This window comes from Trichoderma evansii, assembly GCF_050947405.1.
Source record: "Trichoderma evansii strain SZMC 28006 chromosome Unknown GGI43scaffold_11, whole genome shotgun sequence".
In the NCBI taxonomy this organism is placed as follows: Eukaryota; Fungi; Ascomycota; class Sordariomycetes; order Hypocreales; family Hypocreaceae; genus Trichoderma; species Trichoderma evansii.
The window spans coordinates 224,619-249,282 of record NW_028145195.1 but is presented as its reverse complement, the minus strand read 5'-3'; the positions used below and the strand labels follow the sequence as shown (position 1 = coordinate 249,282).

Sequence of the window (24,664 nt, the reverse complement as noted above, 5' to 3'; positions counted from 1 at the left end):
ATGCAAAGCCACTACCACACCTAGCTGTCGATTATAACACCTCTTTCGAAACATGGCTGACAGACCAACGCCTCTTCTGGATGTCATGCTCCAGATAACTAATCAGCCTGGACTTCGCGTGGAAAATAGATTCGGACGTAGGCGGATCCTCACGGTTCCAGATTAGGAAATAAAGAGTCAGCCACTCCCTTAGTAGTCTCGAAGAATTAAATGCGATAAACCCGAACAAAAATTAAATAAATTTGAGAATCTCGTTTTAAGTGACATTCAATTAATTGTTTCTGGTAGTCAATACTCCTATACTTATCTTAGTCGCTGTTGCGAGTGCTACACATATACTTACTAGTCGCCCTGCGAGAGAACACGACTTAGAGCGCATCGATCTCATAACCGCTAATCTACGACACTAATAACACTTTCAAACTACCAGAAGAAAAAAATCTCTAACGACCGATTTCTGACAATGCATCTAATCCTTACTGGCGCCACTGGGCTCATTGGCTCAAGCGTTCTTGATGCCATGCTCAAGACTGCTGAAGTCACCAAAATATCCATTCTAAGCCGTCGACCAGTCGCCATGGCTGAGAATGCCAAAGACCCCAGAGTCAATGTCATTATTCACAAAGATTTCCTCAATTACGACTCAGAAGTTCTCAGTAAACTACAAGGTGCTAGTGGCGCGGTATGGGCTCTTGGAGTGAGCCAGACCAAGGTATCAAAAGAGTATGTGTGGCGTATCTTTATCCACTGAAGGAAAATAAAATTGACAAATCATTCGTCGTAGGGACTTTATAAAAATTACAAAAGACTACACTCTTGCAGGTGCAGAGGCATTCTCTAAGCTTGCGCCCAATGACGATCCGTTTCGCTTTGTCTTCGTGTCAGGCCAAGGTTCAACTCAGACGCCTGGCAGATTCAGCAATCTTTACGGACGTACTAAAGGCGAGACTGAAATAGCGCTTTCAGAGATGCGCTCTGCGAATCCTCGGCTCTTGGTTGACGCCGTGGGGCCTGGATTTGTTGACGGAAAGGGTCATACCGCTATTCAGCCCTATCTTCAAGAACAAGGCTTCTTCATTGATAACAGCAAAATGTTGCTTCGGCGACCGATTGAAGTAGCTGCAAAGTGGCTATACTGTCCAACAGAGCCAATGGGGCGATTCTTGGTCGGAATGGCTTTGGGGAAGTATGAGGCACAGCTACGAGCAGATCCCGATATCGTAACGATGGATAGTGGCCTAAGGGTCATTAAGAATTCTACGATAACACGGATAACCGGTCTTGAAAACTAGCATGAAGGTGGTTGTCATTAGGAATTTGTATAATGTATTATTACTGTCTTCGAAATAATATCTGTTTAGCGTTTGTTTATGCACATGGCTTTTGTAATTCGAGAATAGAAGGGTTTTCATTATGGTGTATTGATCTGTTATGTAATATGATGGCTTTGACACTGGCATTCCAATACATAGGCGCTCTGTATTTCTCACGTCGATTCAACCTGCTTACCTCAAATATTTACAACAACAATTTTTCCAGCCGAGATATCTCGACCTCGCTCCAGCGCTTCAGCATATTTCTCAAACATATACGACGCCAACACCTCGAAGCCACCTTCTCCATTGAGCTTCAAAATGCCCGCCTCAACCATCTGAATCAGTCCACGAACATATTCTCCCTCAAACATGCACGATCCCCGAATTGTGATGTCGTTAAACATCACTGCGAGATAGGGCGCTGGCAGAGTCGCATCGGCACGACCTCCGAGAAGACATACTCACCCACCTTTGCGAAGAGAAAGTATAGCTGAATCAAGATAGGTCGCTGCTGTGGCTGCATTGGGCCCTATATCCACAAAGGCGTCAATCTTCCCGAAAGATTGGATGGAAGCCACGTCGCTGGGTTCCCCAGTTAACTTGACTGTGTGAATTCCAGGGAATCGAGCTTTAAGGGCATTTAGACTCTCTTCATTACGGCCACCGGCAATAACATTTGCGCCCATCGCTCAAGCCACAGCAATGCAACCACCGCTGAAAACTCCAGTTGACGGCGCAATTAGAACTGTCTCTCCAGCCTTGACGTCAATCTTGCGAAGCCCGCTATACAAGACAGGCAAAAGTCCCAAATGAAGAAGATCTTCGGTCTTGAGCCCCAATTTTCCAACAAGTTTGTTTTCGTCTAGTGCCCACGTATTCTCCAACGGCGCTCGGACATACTCAGCCCAAGCACCATCTCGCTAAGACTCTTTAACAAAGCGTTTAGTTGTTTTATCGAAACCGTCAAAGGCGCCCCAAACTGCAGAGACATTAGGATCATCTCGGGCCCGCAAGTTGGTATCGATGAGCACGAGTTGTCCCGGCTTGAATGCAGTAGTGTCGGGCCCAATGGCAGCAATACGACCAATAGCAGGGCTGCCAAAAACCACTGGATAAGGCAAGGTCATGTTGGGATTCGCAACGGTACCATGAAACACGTCTGGTGTTATTTGGTATACAAGTACGTGCAGGACACGAACGATAACGCTGCCAGGTACGGCTTGCGGAACTGGAATACTCTCAATAGCACCATTTCCAGGACCTTTTAGGACTAGGGCTTTCATTGAAGTAGTTAAATTAGCCATTTTGAGGTGTTGTAAGGTACGTATGTTTTACAAAAACGGATAATTGATGAGTTGTTGAATAAGAATTTTGAGTAGGTGTATAAGTAGTATTGGCTCAAGGTTTTCAACTATATTTTTAGAGACTCGGGATGTCTTGATAACTAACTAATTTCTTGGCACGGCTTTTCAACCATCTTTATACATATACTCTATTTCTCTTGCGCATCAGCTGCCATCCACTGAATAGTGCAAGTTGTAATTACAAAGACACTTCGTCTGCCACATTCACTTCTACTTAGTCATGCGGCATTCGCATCGCCCTGTACCGATTTGGAAAGAGTTTGTCTTGGCATTCCCCACCTCTCCACAGTCAAAATAGTGTCGACACAGACCAATTTTCTCCTTGGATGACACGCTTATTAATTTCGTTGATGTATCTCGAATATGTGCTGAGTAAAGCTATCTGGCAGCGATAGTTGAGCCTATTGATGCGTGAGCTAATAGGTAGCAGCGTCTGCGTACGCGTATCCACTACGTTCCTGATTCGGTTGGTTGAGTCGAAGCATTCATCATGTCAAAGTTCAAGGAACGAATTGCCGACATCATCTCTGTCCTGAGCCACATCTGATTTGTGAGTTGGTGAAGTAATAACAAATGGAAACTCCTATCGCCGATACTAGCTTAACTTGTAATTGCTAGGCGCGTTATCATGAGTCGGTTTAGCGTTCCTGTAACCAGCCAGGGTGGCTTACATCGGATCACCAGTGTTTTCAAATTCTCCAACAATCAAAGTTCTTAGGCGAGATAACCAGTCTAATTTACGATTGCTCAGCTAATGAGATAATTTGCGGAAATAACGCTCATACGGTAAGCTACTCTAGAAATACCCCAATTCAAGGCGAGTTGTGAGTTTGTGCAGTAGTGAATGTTTGGTCAAAGAGAACCTTTATCGAGTCTGCCGTTTTCTGAAATAAAAAGGAAATACAGCAACTTGGTTTTATCGCAAATCTAGAAGCCGAGATACTAAATAAAACCAACCGCCAATAGAAATTACAAAAAGTAAAGTCTCCGATACTGGGAATCGAACCCAGGGCTGCTCGGTGCTTCAACAGAAGTTGAGAGCGAGCGATGTTAGCCACTACACCATATCGGATGTTTTCAGTAAAGACTGTTGTCTTGACTCGTTGCAAGGTGGAGACGCCAAGTGGTTCATAACCTCTTGAAAATTCGGCTCTGAACAAGCGGAGGATCAAGGAACCAACAGCGTGGATAATATATACAGGGTGCCTTTGGCGCAAACTCCAAAATGGCTTCTACTGTAAACAATCAACATCTCAACGATCTCGGGATTGTGCAACTGAAGCTTGATCCAGTGCGGCGGGTTCAGCCCTTATTCGCAACGTTACACCCTGCACACCAGGGATGCACTACAGGGATTCTCTGAAATCATTTTACGACTAGTACATGTATTCAGGACGCTGATTTTGATACCCAGAATGCGTGGTGGGTAAAACTAAGTAGCTTATGCATGATGATCCCATTTTCATTCCCACGGCCAACACCAACACCGACACCGACCAACAGTTGGTCTAAGATCCCGAGGAGGGCCGAGCTGTAATAGTTATAAGCTTACTAGTATAAATAGATCCAATTATACTGTTGAAGCAATGGTAGAGGAAGATATGAAGCTCTTTTTTATCCATTTCTCTCACTACCGGACGACAAGTTCAGTGAACAAAAGATGGGACCAGCATGCTGACCCTAATCACAATAAGATTGGATGTATCGCAGTAGACATAGGAATTCATGCTGGCGAGATATTATACGAGTTGCAGCATATCCTCACTACGAGCCTTGAACGAGCTCTCTCAATGCAATGACCACGTCCTTTCTCGAATTGATGAAGAAATCCAGTAGTGCCAGGACATGCTTCTCGGGAAAAGCAAGGACGTGGCCCTCAAGGCCGGCAGCAAGAACCGTGAAGAAGACAAAGAGTCAGTGCCACAGAAACGGCTCTTGGGTCTGTCTTTGGTACGTGCGAACTGATAATCTTATTTGTGTGGGTGGAGATGTGAGAAAGAGAGACATGTCATTTTTTATTATGTGCGCACTAATGTTGTTTATCTGACTACTATATGTGAGAATAAAATTCTCAGCAAGACAGCAGAACAGCCAACATTTTAATGTCAATACACTGCGTAAGACAGCAGAGACCCAATCACCAAATTATATATCCAAACTATGAAGCTTCGGGCAGTTTTCAGTGTATCATACTGCCAGCCTGAATAGTGGGGCTCCATAACAACCATTTTCTCTTGCGACTTCTGTGACTCTGCCAAAATGCGAAGCACTCGAGTAGCTCTGACTTGGGTTGGATTAGAGCCAAGGTAACGCTCCGACTTGAAGCTGTATCCGCCTATTAGTCTCAGTAAAAAAGGAGAATAGCCTCTAGGCTACCAATAATAGCACTCGCCTCCAGTTAAGATTGGCCTTGACCACGCATTTGATGCCCTCAATGTACTTTCGAACTTGCACATCAGCCTCTTTACCCCAGCTTGGCACGCTTGCTTCAACCTCGTTCCAGCGCTGGTACCGTTGCTCAAGGAGTTTGCCTACTGTGTTGAAGGCTTTTTGCGGTGACATCCCCTGTGAGCGGCAGACTGTCACCATGTTATGCGGCACACCTTCTGCCTAAAATGAGTGCGGAGTAAGCATACTGGTTATGGAGAGGGGTCTATGAGATTAAGAGCACTGACTTGTTCCTTTCGGTAAGACAAGATGTCGTTTGATCTATGAAATATCAGTTTTGTGTCCCAGATACTTTTAGACGAGATCTTACATGGCCACCATATCCATCCCAAGGCACTCTAGTTCTTGGATGATAGGATCCTCAAACACCGCATCTGGAACTCGAAGATTGTGTGCATATTCTACAAGGTGGTATAGAGGCTTGCACCCTGCTGACCGTCGCCTGATGAGGACGATTTCTTCCAACGATGGCGTCTTGCTCGCAAAGTGATTGTCAATTTGGACTAACGCTCCTTGGCAGTAGCTTTGCATGGCAAGGGCAAATCTCTTTTGGACACCTTTTGTATAAAGAGATTCATTAGTAAAGCATTACACTTTGGTGTACTGTCGAGAGAATATACCTGTAGGCGCCCCCTAGTAAGCCCTTAGTTAGCAAAAGAAAATCCAGATATCAGCGTTATGGGAAACGCTATACCATAGCAATTCTTTGGAAAACAGTATCATGCGCTTGTACAATACGCAACCGCTCTTTTATATTAAGGGAAGAAGAGTTATCCATCATTGGCTTCATCAAACTCTCCATAATGCGTTGAGACTCTTCAGGTTTGTCTCGGAGATATCCATTGTCAAACACTGGAAGGAACGCTCAGCATATGGTATTATTTATACACAGATATGAGATGGACTCACTATCATCGTACGGGAAAACCTTTTTTGTTTCCAAAACGATTGGTTAGTGATATGTCTTGCCAGGATATGTTGAGCTGGGTATGGCTCTCTCACCCAATTACCTCAATCACAAATCGTACGAAATTGTGAGCGAGGAGCAAATGGCGCTGCAATTGCGCAAAAGTAGGAAAAATCACATTTGTTGATCTTTTTCTGCATCTTGGGCCCGAATGAACAAAATCTAGCATGGCAATTAACATTAACGCTGAATCAGAACAGAGACACGGCCAGGTAAATAAAATGATGGATTATCTTACTCGCTCAACCACTCTTCTGATTCTATCTTGACTCCTTCATAATATGGATTTACCAGAGGCTCTTGCTTCACAAATGTTTTAAACATATCCGGCAGAAGGACGGTAATCGCAATCTGCTCAGGCTCCATAGTTACGACAAGAAGAAGCTGACTCAAGGATATAGTTTTTCCATACACATTCTTTTTATTTGTGTTTCTTTTACACAGGAGATCTTCATGGCGGCTTTATATCTTCGGATTCCATGGTACCTAAGCTAGTTTCTGTACATCTTGCCGGTCATGAAAACGGAAAATAAGAAAGGGCAGATGGTGTTCCAGAACAGGTGTACCAGAGTATTGAAAAGCTCACTGTGTCTAATGAATGAAAGTATTAAGGGAGAAAGTAGGAAAGTGTTTGTGTTCTTTAAAGCTAAACATGGTAATGCTGTTGGTTGGTTGTTGGTTTGAAGCTACTCCTCGATAGTTCTATTACTAGCAAGGTGATGACGGTGATTGCGCTAAAGAAGTCTTAGGCTATTGTCACCGTACAAGTGAAATTGGACCCAACATTGAGCTGCTGGTAGCTATTCCTAATTTCGGTAATATCGGCAATGGAGCTATTTCGGTACATGTTCAAAGTGCTTGCGTAACCTGTTGGTTGTGGAGTACAATAAGGCCTCGATCTTTCGAGCTCTCCCTCGGTGACATGCGAGCATGATGCAATAATTACCAGTGATGTGGTGTCTCAGTTGAAACGTGACACAGCTCACCTACAACCACCCACAAAGCCAGTCCCTTGTGGACGGATGGGCCATCTTTACTGCTCAATATTCTGTCTCAGGTGATTCTGAACGTATCTCGGTGAAAACAGCACGTCTCTGTTGGTGGCTTTAGGGTTTCATCGTTCTTCAATACTATCAGGTTATTTCCAATTCTAATACGAATTCTGGTTCTCGGACCGGAAGCAAATCGCCATTCCGGGATAGCTTCAGTGTACATCCCGGTACCTGAAGGTTTAGCTATTTGGTAAGCAAGCATAGCAAACAATGAGCTGGCGACGAATTGAGTTGCTCTGACTAGGAGGCAAGTTGCGATGGATATTCAAGATGAGACAAGCTGCACTGGCATAACCAGGCGATTGGGTGACTATGTAGAAGTTTACGACGATCAAAAGTCGGTTATTCTGTATGATGAGAGTTATGGAAGCGTATCTGAAGACGGCAATGTGACAAGCTCTGTTGGTGTGACCCAAGGAACTGGTAATCGGTATGGCGTCCAGGGAGATGGCGGAAGCATTGACACATGCCTGATCTGCATGTCTCCACTGGCAATCGTACGACACTTGGAACAGATGTTGGCCCGACAGAGGTGACGATTGTGAGGGTCAACAACAGGAATGATGAGTCTCGAATTCGCTTTTGGGTCCTCCGCTACCAACAAAGGAAAGCTATTCAAGACATACTAGGAAATATGATAAGTTTCTTAGGGATACGAGGTTGTTACTCTCCTCGAAGTACAGGGCGACAGCGGTTCACTGTGTATTTGCCCTTTCGTCCGACTCTGCGCGTTTGTCGTCGACTATAAATTATATGTTGTGTTAGAAGACGAAAACTGAACAGATACACTCTTCTCAAGCAAACAACTGTTCCGGTAACCCTTGCTCGGTATTCGCCTCGTATTGATGCTTGTCTTTGAATAAAGCTGACAGATGAACAGTCTCGCCTCTCCATTAAATATCATCAACTAGTCGAAAATACAGCATCACAATGGCATTCCACAAGGTGGGAAACTACAGCTTCCAGTGGACAGACCTTCACTTGCCCCGAGAAAAGACAGACTTGCTTCGCCATGAATATGACCAGCTGGGCAGCTACGCCATCAAGAAGCTACAGCAAATCTCTCGAGATAAAAAAGGAGACGTAGCAACAGCCGAAAAGAGTCTCTGCCATGGCCCGTTTGACGTGTATGCCACGCTTCGGGACCACCACACCGAAGACGAGAAGCTCAACCAGCTCTGGGAGGAGCTTCACACGGTGCCAGAGTGGGTTGACTGGGAACAAATCAAGCGTGGCCAGCGATTCTTTTACCGCTATGCCGCCGCCAACCTGGTGGGATTTGCTCTTCAGGGCTTCATCGGGCAGAATTCGTCGACACCTTCTGCCGTTGAAGTCCTGGCACGAACAGGAAGCTTTTCCACGAGGGTGCTGCTGCGTCGACTGCTGGAAACGACTCAGTTCATCCTCGAAGCCACGCACAGCGTTGAGTCGATCCAGCCCGGTGGTGAAGGCCATACGACGGCTATTCGCGTTCGGCTGCTGCATTCTGCTGTGAGGGAGCGCATCCTCAAGCTAACCGAGATGCAGCCAGGTTACTTTGATGTCAAGAACCTGGGCATTCCCGTCAACACGCTGGACTCGATACACTCGACTGCGGCGTTTTGCTGCGGCCATATGTGGTTCCAGCTGCCTCAGGTGGGCGTCTACCCCACAATGCAAGAAGCGGCCGACTATATTGCGCTGTGGCGATATATCGGTTATCTCCAGGGCGTTCCTCACGAGTACTTCTGCAGCGTGGCCCAGGCCAAAGCCACGATGGAGAGCATGGTGCTGCATGAACTGAGACTCACGCCAACATCGTTGATCCTCGGTCACAATTTCGTCGAGTGTGTCAAGGATCTGCCGCCCGTGAAAATCTCGGCTGGCTTCATCGAGGCCGGCAGTCGAATGCTCAACGGCCACAAAGTCTGTGATGGGCTGGGATTCGGACGGCCTGGACCACTGGCGTACGCTTGCTGGAGAGGCCACTGCTGGTTTGTGGGGACTTTAGCTATGGTGCAGCACTGGGTTCCGGCTGTGGATGAAACCATGGTTCAATACTGGCGAAAGACTCTCGATTATGCGGTTTTTAAAAGCAAGGGGGGTCTTCAAGGAGGTTCCAAGATGGATTTCAAGTATGTACCGCAACTGGGAAAGACGACTAGGCGGGAGGACAATGGAAGACCAGCGATAGGGTCGTTTGTGGCATCGCCTTTGGCTCGGCCGCTGGAAGCATTTTACTTTGCTGTGTTTGTGCTTGGGTGTATGTTTATTACTGGGAGTGCGTTTGGAGTTTACTGGTGTGCGAGGCAGATGGCGCAATATGTTTGGTGACATTGGCGTGGTCAACAGAGTGAATGATCTGCGGTATCTGCACTGGCGGGTAGATAGATAGTATTTTGAGCTACAGTATGAGATATATACTGATGGTAGTTTAAAGTTGAGTTTGTTGTTAATGTGGCAGTGTGCATTTAATTTGTGATTGGAAGATTGAGTTGGAGTGATCAATTTGACTTCTATCATAAGCATTATATCGGTGGTGATAATCCCAATAGTACATCTATATCCCATCGCACCTGGAGCAATAGTCGAAATCTTGTCATATATCTGCCGATACATATAAGAGCTACTGAAGAGTTATTTTCCTAATAGCTATTGTTTCAGACTCGACGGTAGAAGAAAAAATCTAATTGTATGCTTACCCAACCATTCGGTATAGGTTAGGTGAAGCAACCAACGCAACAAGTTATCACATTCCTCAGATCAGGGTCACAGAATTCGGGCGTATTAGCTAATAGAATGATGCCGAATCTATTCGCCTCTGTCCTAGGGTTTCGGACTCATTTACCGATTTTTTTCCTCTCAAGCCCGAGCTGAACACATGTTAATTACAAGTTTAATGACTCCACCCCATCCATAAGTCCGAGTCCAGCGCGAAGACGAGAAAGAGCTGAAACCTCAAGGCCCGGCGATCGCCTACTATTAGCAGCACTTTTATCTTTATTTTTAAATTGCTGCGGCGCCTTCAGCATCCACGTGAACTCGCACCAACCAGAACAGTAGCATGGAATGTTATTTCCTCATTCTCATACAGGACTATCGCGTGCGGCTTTCGGGCTTACGCTAGCATGGCATCCACTGCTTGCTGCAGCTTGCTACTCAGCCCTGTGTCCGCTCCTTGTCTGGACAATTTGACGATGGGAAACGAATCATTGAAAACCTATGGAGCAGCTCGGGACCAGCTACAGCGTACAGGCCACTTTCTGCCCAAACACCAACGCATCTGCCAAGTGCTAGGCTCAGTTTAGCCTAATGGCATTTCTGCTCTCATTCTAATTATAAGCAGCATCGCTTGGGATTAGCACGCCCGCCTAAACCGCACCAAAATCTCACTGGGTTGCCGCCGAGCCGCTGGAACAACGTTGATGCGCGTGAAAAGCGACGGAATGGGAATACGGCGGAATATGGCGTGGTAGCAGACGCGAGTAAGTTTTGTAGATATGATGTCTGGGTAGTATGGGCTGTAGGACAATGGTGGAGAACTGGTCGAGCTCGTATGGGGCGGCTACTTTTTTTTCCCAACTATTTTTTACTTTTTTTCAGCAGAACTCCAGCAAGGGAAGAAGAGAGACGTAAAAAGACAAAAGAAAAAAGAAGCTGTCCGTGCTGGAAACGGTGAGTCCGTAGGAATAGTAAGCATAAATACAAAACAGAGCCGCAACAGCCTTGGAGATAAAAAAGGGGTCGAAGGATTAAGTCATCAAATCTGCCGCTTCTAGCAGAGCCAGTCACAATCAACCTTGGGCAAAAGAGCGAAAAGACCGTCCCTAGTTCGCCGCGGACCGTCCCCTTTTGTCATTTTTTGCTTCTTTCGCCTTCTCTTACTGTACGTATACCTATTCGGCTGGTGAAGCCCAGTGGCCTAGCAGTTCGTCTGTTCTCTCGACACCCTGCAAAGGCGATATGCGAGAGAAACAGGGAATGGGAGAACCTTTAAACACAGTCGGACGAACTATGCAGTACACTTTGCCAGCGAAATTACGCACCTAGTGTTGCATTTACTATTTATTTCCTTCACGGCCCCTGCCTTGTTACTTGGGTGCAAGCTCGGCTGCGTCGTCTATAATTATTAAGCACCATGTAAGACCAGCTGGAGGGTCGGGAGAAACGTCGATGAACCACAGCGTTACACGCTACGCCGTGGCGGGTATTACATATGGATTGTGATATTCCCCATTTATACTTCCCAGGGCCAAGGCACTACATATTCGTAATCTGCTAGCTCAGAAACCCGTTGCTCTGGTTCCTCGTCCCCCTGTCTCAAGCCGTTTCTTTCGCTCTCTGTATCGACAGGGATCACTGCCTACCAGTGGATCCGGATGTATATTGATCACGTTGCACGCTGGTCGGCCATTGGCACAGGGCTGACGCTGATAGCAGTGCCCCCAGTAAGCCTTAATTTCTTGCCAGAGACCGGCAAACTCGAGGGTTGTTTTGGGCCATAACTTTCAAACCCACCGCCAAACCCACCAATGCCTGCGAAAGCCGGCTGTGATGATGGGGTAGCACTAGTGGGATCTGTTCCTTTTTCTGTTAACCCGACAGCGAAGTAGCTCGAACAAGATTCCATGAGGTAGTGCCAGAGCATCCAATTTAAGAATCGTTTCCCACTATTTGCCCGTTTTCCTTAGCTGCCTGGTGGGCTCAACTTCGTGGTGGCCCCCCAGCTTATTAGTGGCGCCGTCTTTCTCTCGTGGTGTTGCTTTTATTCCCAAGGGGGGTGCGATCATAGAATCTCCATTTTCCTCGCTTTTAATTCCCTACCCTTTCATTTCTCTTGGATCTCTTCTCCATTCACTCGTTTGTGTGCTCTTTCTCTTTTCGTCTTTTTCCATTTGCTGTTTTCGGTTGCTGCTTCGTTGCACAGGCCTCTCTTTGAAGCCGAGTGGAAACGCCAAGCGAATCTTGCTTTTCTTTCCTCTGCTTTGCATTGGTTTTGTCGACAGCATGACGAGGATTCTGAATATCGGCGCTGCGGCGTTGGCTGCCTGCAACCTGATCAGCACAGCCAGCGCCAATACTATCTACGCCTTCTATTCAGGCACGGGGGAGCGGGGCGTTCAGATTGGCATGTTGGATCCCGACAGTAATGATATCTGGGTCAACGATTGTTCCACCACGAACAATGGCAATCCGCTGTTTCCGACGGATGTGCCCATTGTGCTGCCGATTGACACGCCGGTGAAGAAGGGAGGAAGTATAACAGCAACGGGCTGGTGGGACTCACAGAAAATAGTTGTAAGTATGATGGCGTTGAGGGGAGTAGTGAACTATATGGATACTGCCAAAATGTTGGCAAAAAAGAGAAGAAAACGAGAAGAAAAAGAACCAGATGGGGAAGAGAGGAACCAATATCAAATATTTGGAACGGATTCGCTAATATGACTGCCACTTTAGACTTCCGTCTTCTGGCACTCAGAAAACAACACCATTGTCAATGCCATCTACAATTGCGACAACACATCAGGCAAGTTTGTCCGGATGGGACCTGAATATGTCATCACCGAGACAGCAAACATCAACAGTACATCCATCCACAATCAAACGGGTTTGGCTGTAGAGCTCCTGGGAAGCACCGCCGGCTACAGAGTCTTTTATCACGATACCGACTCGCAGGTCCAAATGCTGTTTTATACTCAGAAGACGAACTGGGACTATGGTGGCATCGTATCACAGGATCCGGTTTCATCATTTGCTTTGGGCACGGCCCACTCGTCAACCGACAACATCACCGTTGCGGTCCCAAAGAGCTCATCGGATATTGAAGTTTCCCGCTACAACTCGGACAATACGTGGCACATCTGTATGTAGTGACTTTAATTTCCATCACCACTGACTCATCATAACTGACCCCCCATTGCAGCCACTTTCCCCGATACTCTCGCAGACTCTCCTACAAATAAAACAGATGCCTCCAAGATCTCATATGACTCCAAAGTCGCCGCCAACTTCACTCTCCCGGGCTGGAGCGGCGCTCTCCAAGGCATGGGCGTTTCCATTGACGATGATTTCACACGTAGCGTCTTCTATATCGGAAACACCAACCAGCTATATGAAGTTGCCAATATCGATTTCCAATGGAAGCTGTACCCTAACCAGTCGGCATCAGCCTGGCCCAAGGCAGATACAGCAGGCGGCGCTCTGGCCGTGGCTTACAACATGCCGACAAGCGAGACCTGGATCTACTATGTGTCTGACAACGAGCTCGTCCAGGCATACCAGGGAACCAAGGGCGACTGGAGCGACAGTGCCGTAATCTCAACAACTGCAGTCACCAAAGTCCCTAATAGTTTAAGTGGCAAGCCCTCCTCTGGTCTGTCCACGGGAGCCAAGGCTGGCGTCGGTGTTGGCGTCAGCGTCGGTGTCCTTGCAATCGGTGGTCTCGGTCTCCTCTTCTTCCTTCGACGCCGCCGCCAACAAGCTACTGCCGCCGCCGCCGCTGCCAAGGAACAGCCCATCAACCTGGGTGAATACCAAGCGCCTCCCGAGCAGGCTCGCTACATGGCTGATGGCTCATTGGCACCCCCTTACTCGCCTCTAGCGCCCTACGATGCCCACGACCCCAAGAATAACATGACGCCGGTGCATATGTTGCCGACGCCACCCCCTCCAGTAGAGTTGGAGCAGCCGCCGATGATTCACGAGCTGCCGCCTGAAAACTACAGCTATGAGCTTCCCGCAGAGAGTGTAGAGCACAGGTGACTCCTGGGAAATGGCCAGGAGCGCCAAGTGTGAGGGACGGGTTTTCATTTGTTTTATTTGACTATGGTTCAAGCATTCCCTATTTTTTTATGTGTATGAGGAAGAGGATTATGGGCCTTTTTTCTTTTTTTTTTTTCTCTTTTAGAGCACCGCGAGCATACCTTTTCTCTTGAAAGCATAAGCGAATTTCTGCTATAGGAAAATTAATTATATACAACTCTATGCTCTAATGGCTTGGGATAATGTGGTTGATGGCTGTGTGGTGTCTGTGACATTCTTGGGTTAACTGATGCATGTGCTTGCTTTCTGGTTTCGGACACGAAGGACAGATGAATACGTGGCTAGGTGAAAAGTTACTGGAAAAGAACTCATTTAGTTGTACAGAATTATTTTGCATATGAGTGCCATAATTGCATCTGAACAAATTCCCATTTCATTATAATCATTATCTGGTATACTTACGTTCATACGTCATAACAGTATCATCTGTATATGCAGCAGGACTCTTCGACCTGAGTCCATCTTATACCTTGGTGTAGTCTAGTTTACCGCCTTAGCGAATGCAGCCGCCTTCTGTCCACCAAGCGCCAGATAAAATGACGTGTTGGCAAAAGTGTTGTCGTATCCCACGAATTTCTCATTAGTGGGGAGTTGGTTCGTCTTCAGAGATGGCAGGTTTCCAGTTCCTAATGGCAAACGTGTATAAGCATTAATTTACAGTCATCATTATCACATTGATAGAGACTCACCTTCGTTCATCTCGTCAAACATGGCGTTAAAGACAAACAGGGGCTTGACAGCCAGAGCAGTAACGGCATCTGCCTGCATTGAGTAGAAAGAACCGTTGTAGCGAGGGAAGTAGTCAAAGGCAGACGGGTTGGTGACACCGTTGAGATGGTAGGCTGATGTGCCGGGCCAGACAAGAGGGGCGTGGTCAATGTCGAGCGATTGCAGAGTTCTAGTAGTATGTTGAGTTAGTTAAGAGCAAGAGAGCGAGAAGAGCTTGAGTAACTCACTGGCTGTCTGGAATCTGTGTCGTCGTGTGGTAGCCTGCCATGTATCCGCCCTCACTGTAGCTGCCGACAGTCCAGGGGCTGATCAAGTTGGCTGCCTTGTATGCGGATGCAAAGCCAGTGTTGGCTCGAACATCAGAGCCAAAGTTTGATGGAACTCCAAGGCCGACATATGCTCCAGCATTCTTGAGCTGAGTAGAAATGTTGGCTCCGTCGCTAACGCTGATGGCCACAGTGGGGAATCCAACGCCAAATACCATGACTGCTGGCTTGCCGTTCTGGTGGATATAGGCCGATGAGGTTGTGTAAGACTTGACAACAGAGTTGTAGTCGGCCAGGATCGCGCTTGCGACGCTGCTGGTAGCGGAGTTGCCGCCAGAAGCGTCATATTCCACGATAAAACCTCGACCATATTTCACAGCGGCGGCTTCAACTTGATTGAGGATCTAAATAGTTTAATATGAATGTCTGCATATAGGAGTTTTAAGTGCGGACTAACCGTGATGAAAGAGGCATCGCTGAGGTGACTCAAGAATCGCTGCACAATGACACCGTCGATTCCATACTGCTGCATCCACTTGAAGTGCAAATCCACCACGCCCTCGCAAGTGTTGTCGTACAATTGCACCGGTTGACCATTGGGTGCGGTCAAAGTAGAGGGAAACAGGCAGTTGGTCGGATATTGGCTGACATCAGGGAGAAAGTCAACCTCAACTAAAGCAGCATCTCGTTAGAACTGATAATTTTTGTCAGACGGTAAAAGAGATATTTAAGAAGTTTACCATTGCCGGGTCCTGGAGTTCCGCCGTTGGGAGACCAGTGGTTGTTAACACCAGAGGCTGGCTTACGGAACCAGCCTTGGTAGCCGTAGAGCCATTTACCCTTTAGTGTTGAAACGTCGACAGTGGCAGCTCTCTCGTAGTTTTGATGAGCTCTCGCATGGTTTTCATGAGTACCGTGAGCTGTTGCCGCCGAGGCTGTGGCAACCAGTAAAATACCAGATAAAGTTACACGCATTATGACTGAGATATGTACAGATGCCAATGGAATATAAACAACGAAATAGCTTGTCAAATACTTTGGCATTTGCAAAGGGTGGCTCTTTTTTATATACATCTATTCCTTATTTTCTAATACTATTCTCTTGCATACGGAGTTCTTGAAGGGGGTATCAGTAATCAGACACTACAAGTGCCGGTGAGGAAACCGTTTAGGGAGCTCTCTTAGGATAGCGCGTCATGCACCCCATACTGTTCGAAAAGGCCCGATGCTATCACCCGAATACCTCCAGGCAACCAGTATTCTGTGCAAAATAGGGGGAAGAAGATGCTCGATTGACTATCTCGGGAGGATGTCGGCATTGCTGATTTGCGCCTTTTACGCGATGCTATTGGACAATCTTGAGTCTAATTGTTTGTTTGTAACATGCCCTGAATCTATAAATCGGCTGCAATGTGCCGAGCGGATATTTTACTGTCCTTTTCCGTCGGATAACTTCATCGTTTAGGGGATGCTGAAATTGCCACAAAACCAAAATCCAGGTTGGTCGAATTGTTTCAATTGATGAAATTTTGCGCAATCCTATAGAGTAAACAAACAACCTTACGGCTTATTTTGTGTTGAAACAGCTTCTGTTTAGAGCCAAGTATGATCCATTTGTCTCACCCTCCTTGCAGCCCGATCATCACTATTGGAACCGAGATTCCCGCTTCACACCATAGTAGCGCCTCTGATAACTAAACAAATAGGGCCTCAAATAAAAGTCTTACTGTTACCAATAGGCACATAGCTAGATTTCTATAGGCGATTTTAAGCATAGTTCATCTAATCACGGCAGTTCTCTTGGGCCGATTAACTCGAGGATTTTGAAAGAGGAAACTTTCTAGATTTTACGCGCTGCCTCCCACAGAATTCAACCATGACCCCTAGTAGTAACTAGCGTGTGGTTTCTTTGGGATTAGAGATGCCAGTTAGAAAATAGGCTTAGCTTGGAATCGATCATACAACGTGACATTCCCCTACTACGGCATACTGTTCTGAGCAACAAAGTGCTTAGATATGAGGTTGCTGTAAGACATTTAGAATGCCAAATAGAGGGACCAAGTGACAAGGTTTGGTAACTACGCCTGATTAGGTTCTATCCTTCACAGTATAGATTGTTCTGCTGGATGGTTACAACCATAAATGTCAACTGGCCTATCGATCATCCATGGATCTGGCTTCCATGCAGTATCACATACATAGATCGTTCAGGCATCCATAACATACCCCTTGGATAACGAATCCGATCGAGGATGCAACCCAGGCAAGGTTAGGGATCGTGGGGCGCTACTACTTGGCTATGGACGGCCCGAGATTAGATTGACGCTAGAAGATGTCAAACAGTAGTAGAAGCGTCGGGTATTTAAAGAAGGATTTTATACTATCCTACACATGTACGTTAATATTCTTTGGGGATGCAAATCTCAGGCACTACCTGCCCGATAAAGCTAGGTAGTACTGCTAATTAGGCGTTTTGTGCCTTATACAATTACCCGGCTTGACATAGTGATGTTAGATCTATCAACTCCCACTTTCTATCTTGTTTTTCGAGTGGATCACTTTGCTTGCCGTAACGTGGGTTTGAGTAGCCGCTTTTAAAGCTTAATGTGATGGATAATAAAGAGTAAAAGCTTATAATCTTTGGCACAGTGTGACGTGGTACACCTAGGTAATGTAAGCTTTCTCCAGAGTATTGAAAAGTTCCTCTATGATATGTGGCAACTTAATCGTATTTAATGGTAGTTACATCCGTGCCAATAGAAAAATGCATAAACTCCTCCAGCCAAATGATTTTGTTATCTGCGTTCAACCCGCCGAAACAAATTGCCCCCGCTTGAGTCTTTGTGCTGTCCTTACCTGCTCTGTAAGCTATATGTCTCTCTCATCTTCGTTCAACTCGAATATGCAAATACCTCCGCTGAACTCTTGACACCGCCCTTTCCAACTCTAGAAGACGTATGTTTCTCCGCAACCCTATTGCCATCTTGCAACCAGCGAATATACTTTAAGCTCCACAGACGCCATCTGGCCCCTGATAGCTTGAAATAAAGGGATCATTCGTTCCATGTCAACTGCTTGTCGTTTAAATTGGCGACGGCATCTTTAGAGAATACATTGAGCATTTTAGATTTGAATTCGAAGTCGGGACATTGGACGATGTCTTTCTTGGCGGAAGCAATGCTTCCTTGCTACTAAAGGGATTGAAAGTGGCCATAGTGGCTGTTGTAAGATTTCGACTGATTATGTAAAGCTACTGGGAATAGAATGGATAGAGGTTTAGAAGGGAATTTTCTGTTACTGCGAAGAACCGAAACTATACACTCATTTTTCGAGTGATTTACTAAGAATACAACTCAGTCCTAACTAAAGTCTAAGATGAGCAATAGGTTGTTGGCGAATATCTGAAGCTTAACTATCTATATACCTCTTAGCGCCACCCACCGCGCGCAGGCTTGTATGGACTTTAGCTTGGTAATGCTGACATCTGACCCAAGAGATGCAAATGCCTGATTTGGAATGGAGATATTGTAGCGGAGAAATTTGGTGCGTCGCGATGATCTCCGTTATACCAACCGTGTATTAGAGCCAAGCGGTAAAGGGTAAAAACACATAAAGAAAGTCGAGTATGTTTCATAATTCTATTGGATTCTGATTCTGAAACATTTTATCAATATAAATACTCTTAAATTTGTCTATATCTTAATCTGAACTCATTAGCACCATCACTTAGTCAGCTTCCAATCCACATCCCAGCCACAGATGCTCGACATGTTACATGTATCTCTAGGTCACCACGGCTTACGGAAGCTGCATATCCCCCTTCGTCACTAGCTCAGAGATTCGAAGGATAAAGTTTCCGATTCTCTTCGGGTATGCCTTTGTGATGGCCGCCTCCAGTTGCTGCCAAGTCGTAGTGGCTGCGTTCAACTTTGACCAAGTGCGAATGTATTCCTGTGTGGCGTGCAAGTGTTCAAGCCCAAAGTCATCTGTGGATTGACGATGACTTGGGATAACAAATTTGGGCTTGAGAGCGGCAATCTGGTCAATAGCATCAATCCAACCCTGACGCAGCTCAGGTGTTGTGTTTTCGGCCAAGTACTGGTAGATGTTTCCATAAACAACATCTCCTCCAACAACAAGCTTCAAATCAGGCACATGGAGCACCGTTGAGGAAGCGGTATCGCCTCCGGCAACTTCGACAGCGCGGAATTCGTGACCGTCCAATGTAAAGTGTTCTGCATCCGCCGGCAAGACTTCTACCTGCAAGTCTGGAGGACCAGCTTCTCCCAGCTCAGGAAACGTTGGAACCCAGAGACCATCCCAAAGTTCTGGAGTAAGCTGCTCCAGCATATGGGTATAAGTGCCATTAGTAGCACGGATAACAGCGTTTGGGAATTTTTCTTGGATAAACCCAGCACCGAAAAAGTGATCGCCGTGGCCATGCGTGATGTAAATAGTGCTCAGGGTTCTGTGCTCAATGATCTCGGCTATCCAAGCTGCAACTGGCTCGGCTCGAGATTTCACTGTTGGAGTGTCGACCAAAACTGCTTCATTTGGCGTAGTAATCAAGGTAAATGTAGTTGGGTTGAAAATCCATGGCTCTGTGCTGTTTTGTCCAGCGAAGGAAACTGGTACTGGAGAGTCCCAGTACGTATATGCCTGGATACTCGGAGTGTGTGCTATGGGCGTGTAGGAAGCCATGACGGATTGAACTCGCAATGATTACTTGTTAGACTCTAATCGACTCTTTCTTTAGTATATTGATTGAATTGAGAACTGTAAGTGATAAACCACATCGACCAACAGGTAACCTTGGGGGGATCCTGGAGTCTTTATTTGTAGATTCAACATTTTGCTCCATATTTAAGCTGGGTAGGTATAATACGGAATTTTCCATACGAAGGATATTTCCGCGTGGAAACTTCCGTAAGACTTCCGTATCCATTTAGCGAGGAAGAACTTTTGGGTCGAAAATTCCCCGTTGACATGCTTGAAAACAATTCCTTTAATTACGACACCTTTTGTACATACAAAAATGAGCCTTATAGATTGATATTACTAACAATGAAGAGCTACCTTTATAAAGAGAATTACTGATATTCTCTGTGAGAAGTCTCCATCATTATCCCAATGAGGAAATCTCCTGTATTACATAAATCAGTCCTGTAGGCCTTTAACTACTGATGGTAAGGCAATGGAAGGGATCTCTATAGCCAGCTACAGAAATGGTAAGTGCGTTGAGGTAAGACAGCAGTGGCCTGTGACCCACCATCAGGAATCATTTTGTTCCCTCGGTCAAGATTAATAATCAGCTTAATAATTGTTTGAGCCAGACGCCAATGTTGCTATTGATACAAGATTTTGCTATTGATATACGATACAATACAAGATGTTATTCCGGGCTTGAGCGGTTTGTGACATGGAATTCCGACTCTTGGTTGCTGGTTCATCCTATTCAGGTAGATGTTTGGCTTCGTTTGCCGCTTAAGCTTAGGAGGCTGCTTAATTAGTGGATTCTTAAAGCCTTTCCTGACAAAAGTACAACTTCATTTTCCATAGCTGCAGAATATCATAGATACAATTTGGACCATAGCAATTTATTTTCAAGAAGTAGAAAATGTTGTATAATCCTTTCCATTTGCCGATCAAATACTGCGATATGATCTGGTACTTGCAGAAGATGTTCTTGTCACAATACCTAGTGGACGGCATTTGACTCCGCTTGTGCTGACAAAAGCTATAAGAATCAGGCGTTATATGGGTCCTCACAACAAGAGTCGCAGCGGTACCGCTGATATCTCGCTCAGTATTTCAGGATTACTGATGAGTGCGGCAAGGCTTACCTCGAATACAGATATAACCTATACATTACATAATCAAGTCCTAAACCAGACAGTGGTTGCCTGGCTCTTGGCCCTTCCAAGCAACAACACAATCGCTTACGCTACAAAACTGGTTGGTATAAGTCAGGTGGCACATGTGGAGAGAGAGCGACCTTATGCAAAACAAATCGGATATATTTCCATACATATATCCATATTAGCCCTGAACTTAATACAGAGACTTACCTACTTTTTTTTCTTTTTTTGCGCTTCAATACCCAAGTTACGCAATGATAATGATGCGACACTCACCTTTCATCCAGCGAGTGACATATATCATTTATTTCCGTTGCCTAATCCAATTACCAGGTGTAAAACCATATTTTGTTGATTCCCAACAGTAATACGCTGCTGAGAGACTACTATTTCACTGTAAACAGTGCTTAACTAAGCACAACGCTGCTTACACCTGTTTTGAGGAATAGTAGACGTATTTCCACCGAGCTCAATTGAGCAGGAGAGTTACTCATGGCTAATAGTTATAGACAAAACTTCTTAAGACAGGTTCAATAATCTTTGGACGCCATGCATTGTAATAGTCTCTATACTTTCAGCAAGTATTCATCATGCCAAGTGACTGCCCGAGGAAATGTCTGCCCTTTTGTGAATTTTTGGCAGCCCATTACACTGGAGCCGCCTCGAAAATAATATTATGTCTGACTCTAGAGAAAAGATTTACTCTATAAGGCTATCTTCTTGTGGACAGTATTTCTTCGTATATCGAGTCTGCCTTAGTAAGCATTGCTTCTGGCACTAGCGAGGGTAATAGCCACTTCCCTTCCGTCATGATCAATTGTTGGTATACTTTTAGTTAAACAGAATACAAATTATACAAGGTATTAATTATGCAACCTAACCAAGGTAATTTTATAATATTTGCCATCTCAAAGCATGTACTACTGCTTATAATGGACTAAGGCATATTGAGTGTGCGTCCCAACAACCGTTTCATAAGCTCCACAGTGTATGATCCAATCTGAAAACATGAATAGGATTTCGGATGCCAAAATACGCACCGAAAAACTGCTCATCTCCAGTGGATCACCAAAAAGCCGCCCATATCCACGGAAATCATGCGGCTCTTGTCATGCCAACGCATCAGGTAGAGAGTAGCAGGCTAAATAACAATAATAATCATTGCTCTTTTGGTTAAAACTCATGACTAAATAACCTTATTCTAATGCATGACTCGGTGATTATTTGCATACTAATAAGTAATCCTAGCCCAATCAAATCTATCCCTAGAAACTGTTGATTATGATTTTAATTCTATTTCTATTTGTATACCCTCGTTAGTGTAACTATTGAAAAAGTATTCCAACGAGCACAATAAGGGCAATGATAGGCGTGCCGCAGGCATAAGCATGCATTCATCGCAGACTATCAGGGTGTAAGCCGTAGTTTGAGCCCGTTAACATGATTTTTTAGCTCATTTCATTGGATATTAGCTCTTAGATTCAGTTTTTATGTCGATACCTACTACAAAGAGAAGCAAGATACCCAGTCAGCTTATTCTGTGGAGTGACTTGTTCCTCGGTAGTAACCGGTACCCCAAATGTAACACGAGCACTGGAGATCGAGGTTTTCAGCTAAACCTCATGTCGTAGCTCTGTATTCATCCTCTGTAGTCTCCATTTGCTTCCATCAATACTCTTATGAGTCTATCCTAGGTTATTCCTATCATATTATCTTGAGTTCGTTTTCAGGGCTGCTACAGCTAGAATTGACAAAGGATGGTATTTACGGTTAATAGCTCAGCTATATGAGTGAGATCAGAAACTATAACTATTCCAACCTTCGTATTGTCTTGATAGCAGCACGCTATAGGATGTAGGTAATAGTCCATTAGCAGTAGTCAACCGGCTAATCTGAAGTTATAACGGGGTTTGTACAGTCATTGTACAGTCATTGGTACTACTCTGGATGCTATTTTGAGAATATCTCTTTTCGGAAACTCCAAAATGATTTCTCCTTCCAAGTATACATCGGCTTGTTAATTACGCCGTCTACTACTTCTTGAGAAGCATAAATACCGTCGTCCCTGCCCTCGATTCAACAACCTCCTCACTCCAACACACAAACAACTTGGACAACAAACAAACACTTCTACAAACACTACTCGCCACCAACCCCAAAAACCTCAATCAAAATGTACGCCTCCAAGATCGTCGCTTCTCTCGGCCTCTTCCTCGGCCTGGCCACCGCCACCGTCAACATCGGCAAGGACTCTGTTGGTGACACTGGTATGCAATCCTCCTTTTCATTACATTCTCACATCTTCTATATCAGATTTACTAATTCCCGAATAGTTGCCTGGATCGGTGGCGAGTCAGAGTGCACCAACGTCTTCGTTGCTGGTAACAATGCCAACCCTTGCGGAATCCACTTCACCCTTAACAACGGCTTCACCTACCAGCTCGCTGGCTGCGGTGGTGCTGGCCTCAGCTTGGACAACAGTGACGGCTCTTTCAACAGCAACTGCCAGTTTGGCACCCAGAACCTCCAGTGCGGTATCCAGCAGCAGTGGTCTTGCTTCTAAGCGAATCCCACCAGCTTCTACATGAGATAGCAAATTGTTGGGGGAAAGGCGACGGATTGTAGTTTACAAGTTGCATGATTGATTGTTTGGATTGGGTAGCCATATTAGCTGATTGTGTTCCGAACAGGTGAACACCTGCAGCTGATTTTACTTTTCTACCGGTACTTTTAATAAAAGAGTTTCACTCATACTCAGCTCGCTTCTATGGCCAATATTCTTGTGAAACCATGTGTTTGTGCCTTGAGTACAGCTAACTCCTTGATTTGCTGGTATATTGAGCATTAATTGCTGAAAAGTTCCTGAAGTTCAACTCGAATATGGAAGTAAAATTTTAGCGTAAATCTCTAACTAGCCAGTATAAGTGACTAACGCTTGCTATTTTAATTTCACATCTTTACCCGCTGTACGAGGATCTTCTACGATGGATGTACCTGTATCATTGCTGTCTTCTCCATTCATTTATTGATACAATGACATATTGTCTGGTTGATTACTTTTAAGATATATGCAGTATATATTGGATTATTATAGAACTGCTTATACCATAAGACTGAGCAATTTTGATTGTCAGTAGAAGGACAAACTGCAGGCTGGCCTATACACGCTTCATCAGCATGCCTAGCAGAAATCCATCATAGTGCCGGATTGAGATGTAGCAGTTATACTCTTTAAATTAATAAAGTATTTTCTAGCCTAAAACACCTTCCATGGCTGGTAACCCTCGGCTCAGTTGAATACTAGAAGCAGTAACGGGATTTTTAGGTCCCATTTACTTATATCTTGCCCTTGCGGAGATAGTTCGATATGCATGTGCGGGATCACTCACTGTGTGCCAGCATTACGGATACGGTACCGCTGCTGTTAAAAGGCTATGTTTACATACAGTAAGCCATTTCCGTTTTATGGCTTGGAACCGTGAGCTGGTTACCTATATCCGAGAACTTTTGGGCTTATTTCCGTTAGGTAATATACAGTGCATGGGATATAAGGAGTAATGATGCTATGTAATCAAGAAATATCTCTTATGGGCGCATTTTATATATAGCGTTTGATAGTGTCCTCGGCATAGGTTGCGATATTTGACTGATCGTCCGCTTCCGTCAGCGCTAAGAGAAGTTGATGGCCAATCCTGATGAACGAAAGAGAATACGACACGAGGAATAGAAAAAGGAACGAGTGCCACGCCACAGGTAGGTCCACAAGGCTAGAAAGCGGGAAGGTTCGGGCATTAATTAGCTATGATGAGCTGGAGGGTATTGTATATGGCGCGGACATTAAGTGGTAGTAGGAGGATCTATGC

At 45.3% G+C, this 24,664-nt stretch overlaps 9 protein-coding genes and 1 non-coding gene across 10 annotated transcripts; 4 read left to right on the top strand and 6 right to left on the bottom strand.

Moving 5' to 3' along the window:
* Positions 1 to 463: 463 nt before the first annotated feature.
* On the top strand, positions 464 to 1,292 carry GGI43DRAFT_427705 (uncharacterized protein; the record flags this gene model as incomplete). The annotated part of the gene is made up of 2 exons (XM_083208864.1): positions 464 to 723; positions 785 to 1,292. 2 exons carry the CDS (start codon positions 464 to 466, stop codon positions 1,290 to 1,292), a joined length of 768 nt encoding a protein of 255 aa, XP_083060082.1.
* Positions 1,293 to 1,510: 218 nt separating this feature from the next.
* On the bottom strand, positions 1,511 to 2,620 carry GGI43DRAFT_423130 (GroES-like protein; the record flags this gene model as incomplete). Its single annotated transcript, XM_083208197.1, has 4 exons — positions 1,511 to 1,737; positions 1,786 to 1,963; positions 2,015 to 2,215; positions 2,252 to 2,620. 4 exons carry the CDS (start codon positions 2,618 to 2,620, stop codon positions 1,511 to 1,513), a joined length of 975 nt encoding a protein of 324 aa, XP_083060081.1.
* A 1,045-nt stretch (positions 2,621 to 3,665) lies between these two features.
* GGI43DRAFT_t118 lies at positions 3,666 to 3,752 on the bottom strand. Its single transcript has one exon. It is a non-coding gene; the product is annotated as a tRNA-Glu (tRNA).
* A 919-nt stretch (positions 3,753 to 4,671) lies between these two features.
* On the bottom strand, positions 4,672 to 5,306 carry GGI43DRAFT_405970 (uncharacterized protein). Its single transcript, XM_083206104.1, has 2 exons — positions 5,075 to 5,306; positions 4,672 to 5,007 (listed from the first exon to the last, which is right to left on the bottom strand). Exons 1-2 carry the CDS (start codon positions 5,267 to 5,269, stop codon positions 4,786 to 4,788), a joined length of 417 nt encoding a protein of 138 aa, XP_083060080.1. The 5' UTR covers positions 5,270 to 5,306; the 3' UTR covers positions 4,672 to 4,785.
* Positions 5,307 to 5,397: 91 nt separating this feature from the next.
* Positions 5,398 to 5,754, bottom strand: GGI43DRAFT_54428 (terpene synthase family protein). The gene has a single exon (XM_083209984.1). The coding sequence runs from the start codon at positions 5,657 to 5,659 to the stop codon at positions 5,435 to 5,437; it is 225 nt and encodes a 74-aa protein (XP_083060079.1). The 5' UTR covers positions 5,660 to 5,754; the 3' UTR covers positions 5,398 to 5,434.
* A 2,323-nt stretch (positions 5,755 to 8,077) lies between these two features.
* GGI43DRAFT_54405 (oxygenase MpaB family protein) lies at positions 8,078 to 9,566 on the top strand (the record flags this gene model as incomplete). Its single annotated transcript, XM_083209983.1, has 1 exon — positions 8,078 to 9,566. The coding sequence occupies one exon, from the start codon at positions 8,078 to 8,080 to the stop codon at positions 9,458 to 9,460; it is 1,383 nt and encodes a 460-aa protein (XP_083060078.1). The 3' UTR covers positions 9,461 to 9,566.
* A 2,388-nt stretch (positions 9,567 to 11,954) lies between these two features.
* GGI43DRAFT_54392 (uncharacterized protein) lies at positions 11,955 to 14,001 on the top strand. Its single transcript, XM_083209982.1, has 3 exons — positions 11,955 to 12,424; positions 12,584 to 12,989; positions 13,050 to 14,001. The coding sequence occupies exons 1-3, from the start codon at positions 12,134 to 12,136 to the stop codon at positions 13,886 to 13,888; spliced, it is 1,536 nt and encodes a 511-aa protein (XP_083060077.1). The 5' UTR covers positions 11,955 to 12,133; the 3' UTR covers positions 13,889 to 14,001.
* Positions 14,002 to 14,428: 427 nt separating this feature from the next.
* Positions 14,429 to 15,918, bottom strand: GGI43DRAFT_427702 (glycoside hydrolase family 99 protein; the record flags this gene model as incomplete). The annotated part of the gene is made up of 5 exons (XM_083208863.1): positions 14,429 to 14,574; positions 14,638 to 14,846; positions 14,905 to 15,347; positions 15,401 to 15,615; positions 15,684 to 15,918. The coding sequence occupies 5 exons, from the start codon at positions 15,916 to 15,918 to the stop codon at positions 14,429 to 14,431; spliced, it is 1,248 nt and encodes a 415-aa protein (XP_083060076.1).
* Positions 15,919 to 18,741: 2,823 nt separating this feature from the next.
* GGI43DRAFT_384149 (MBL fold metallo-hydrolase) lies at positions 18,742 to 19,644 on the bottom strand (the record flags this gene model as incomplete). The annotated part of the gene is made up of 1 exon (XM_083203480.1): positions 18,742 to 19,644. One exon carries the CDS (start codon positions 19,642 to 19,644, stop codon positions 18,742 to 18,744), a length of 903 nt encoding a protein of 300 aa, XP_083060075.1.
* Positions 19,645 to 22,974: 3,330 nt separating this feature from the next.
* On the top strand, positions 22,975 to 23,364 carry GGI43DRAFT_384148 (uncharacterized protein; the record flags this gene model as incomplete). The annotated part of the gene is made up of 2 exons (XM_083203479.1): positions 22,975 to 23,068; positions 23,135 to 23,364. The coding sequence occupies 2 exons, from the start codon at positions 22,975 to 22,977 to the stop codon at positions 23,362 to 23,364; spliced, it is 324 nt and encodes a 107-aa protein (XP_083060074.1).
* Between the last annotated feature and the right edge of the window lie 1,300 nt (positions 23,365 to 24,664).